Here is a 1,878-nt window from a genome sequence, read left to right as displayed (position 1 = left end):
ACTATGAATGTGGAAGCAGAATTTTTCCTTATAAGAAAACTATTTAAGAGAAGAAAATCATTTCAACCATTCAAGGTAAACAGATGACATCTCTAAATCAGTTATTAATGCAGTTTTAGACCAAAACAGCAAAAGATTTTTCCCTTTTCCTTCTTTTGATGCTTTCTAAAATACCCTCAAGACCTCCAGATACTGATTTTTTTTAGAAAGTCTTGCAGCAGAAAATAGTAGTTTGAGGATTTATTTGTTGACTTCTTGTTAAATTGTACTTACGATATGTTATTCAAACATGTACTAGTAAGAGATTAACCTATGGAAGCATTTAACCACAGACCACAAGTTGATATGCAAGGGAAAAAATGGAAAATATTAAGGAAGATATTTTGTATTACACACAACATGCTACATAATTCATCCATGCACATATAGATGAATATCACAGAATGTTCCAGGCAAACTGGACATCTGTAACAGGTTTTTTCTTCTTGGGATTTTCCCACTATCCTAACGCTGAGGCCATCATATTTGTGCTATGTTTGCTGATGTACCTAATCGCCTTGCTGGGCAATATCATTCTGATCTCCATCACCATCTGGGATTTTCACCTGCACACCCCCATGTACTTCTTCCTCAGCAACCTCTCCTTTCTGGATATTTTCTACACCTCTTCTGCTTTCACTCCAATGCTGGAAAACTTTGTTTCAGGGGAAAACACCATCTCATTCTCAAGATGTGCTTCTCAGATGTACATCTCTCTTGCCATGGGCTCCACTGAGTGTGTGCTCCTTTCCATGATGGCCTATGACCGGTATGTGGCCATCTGCAACCCCCTGAGATACCCTCTCATCATGAACAAGAAGGTCTGTGCCCAGATTGCCGCTGGCTCCTGGGTGACAGGATGCCTCACTGCCCTGGTGGAAACTGTGCCTGTGCTTCAGCTGCCCCTCTGTGGAAATAGCATCATCAATCATTTCGCTTGTGAAATCCTGGCTGTCTTGAAAATGGCTTGTGTAGACACCTCCACGGTGCAGTTAATAATGCTTGTGATCAGCGTACTTCTTCTTCCCGTGCCAATTCTACTCATTTGTATCTCCTATGCTTTTATCCTCTCCAACATCCTCAGAATCAGCTCAAGGGAGGGTAGAAGCAAAGCCTTTTCAACATGTGCAGCCCATCTGACTGTGGTGGTTCTGTTCTATGGAACAGCTCTCTCCATGTACCTGAAGCCCTCAGCTGTAAATTCACAAGAAATAGATAAATTTATGGCTTTAGTATATGCTGGATTAACCCCCATGTTGAATCCCATTATCTATAGTCTACGGAATAAAGAAGTAAAAGCAGCTGTGAGAAAACAGCTGATCAGAAATTTTTGTAATGCTGTCTTAATTTCTATCACCAAATAATATTGCAATAAGTACATTCATCCAGATAACCTCCAACATTATCCAGAAAATTGCATAATAGTTAATATAGACCAAAACACTGGGAAATATTCATTTGCTGTAGAAGTTCCCTATAATGTATATATCATAATTTGCCTTAGAAACATACTTTTTTTGAATTAAGATGAATCATTTAAACAGAATTAGTTATTCTTCCAGGAAAGTATTTAGCATTTATTGACTATTAGCATAACATCAAAATTGGACTATTGCTTCATATTTGTCTTACTATATGATGTTAGTGGCATACTCAAAAAATATCTATATAATAACAAGGAGCCAAATAAATTGTTAAATAATTTATTCTCAATGATTTGCAGTTGCCTCCGAATTTATGAATAATAGATATTTTTAATTAATGTGAAGATGATTCAAGTTGTTTTTATATACCATGATTTATAAAAACTGATACCTCACCAATATTGGAATTTGTTCT

The 1,878-nt window shown here is 36.8% G+C and overlaps 1 protein-coding gene across 1 annotated transcript; it reads left to right on the top strand.

Annotated features, from left to right (window-relative positions):
- Positions 1-443: 443 nt before the first annotated feature.
- LOC141415631 (olfactory receptor 13F1-like) lies at positions 444-1,403 on the top strand. Its single transcript, XM_074052635.1, has one exon. It carries the CDS (start codon positions 444-446, stop codon positions 1,401-1,403), a length of 960 nt encoding a protein of 319 aa, XP_073908736.1.
- Positions 1,404-1,878: the final 475 nt, after the last annotated feature.

The sequence above is a fragment of the Castor canadensis genome, chromosome 13 (assembly GCF_047511655.1).
Source record: "Castor canadensis chromosome 13, mCasCan1.hap1v2, whole genome shotgun sequence".
Lineage (NCBI taxonomy): Eukaryota > Metazoa > Chordata > Mammalia > Rodentia > Castoridae > Castor > Castor canadensis.
This window is presented reverse-complemented; position numbering and strand designations above follow the sequence as displayed.

Excerpts from the sequence above, each read along its gene's own strand:
- LOC141415631 (XM_074052635.1), top strand. The coding sequence starts at position 444 with ATGTTCCAGGCAAACTGGACATCTGTAACAGGTTTTTTCTTCTTGGGA.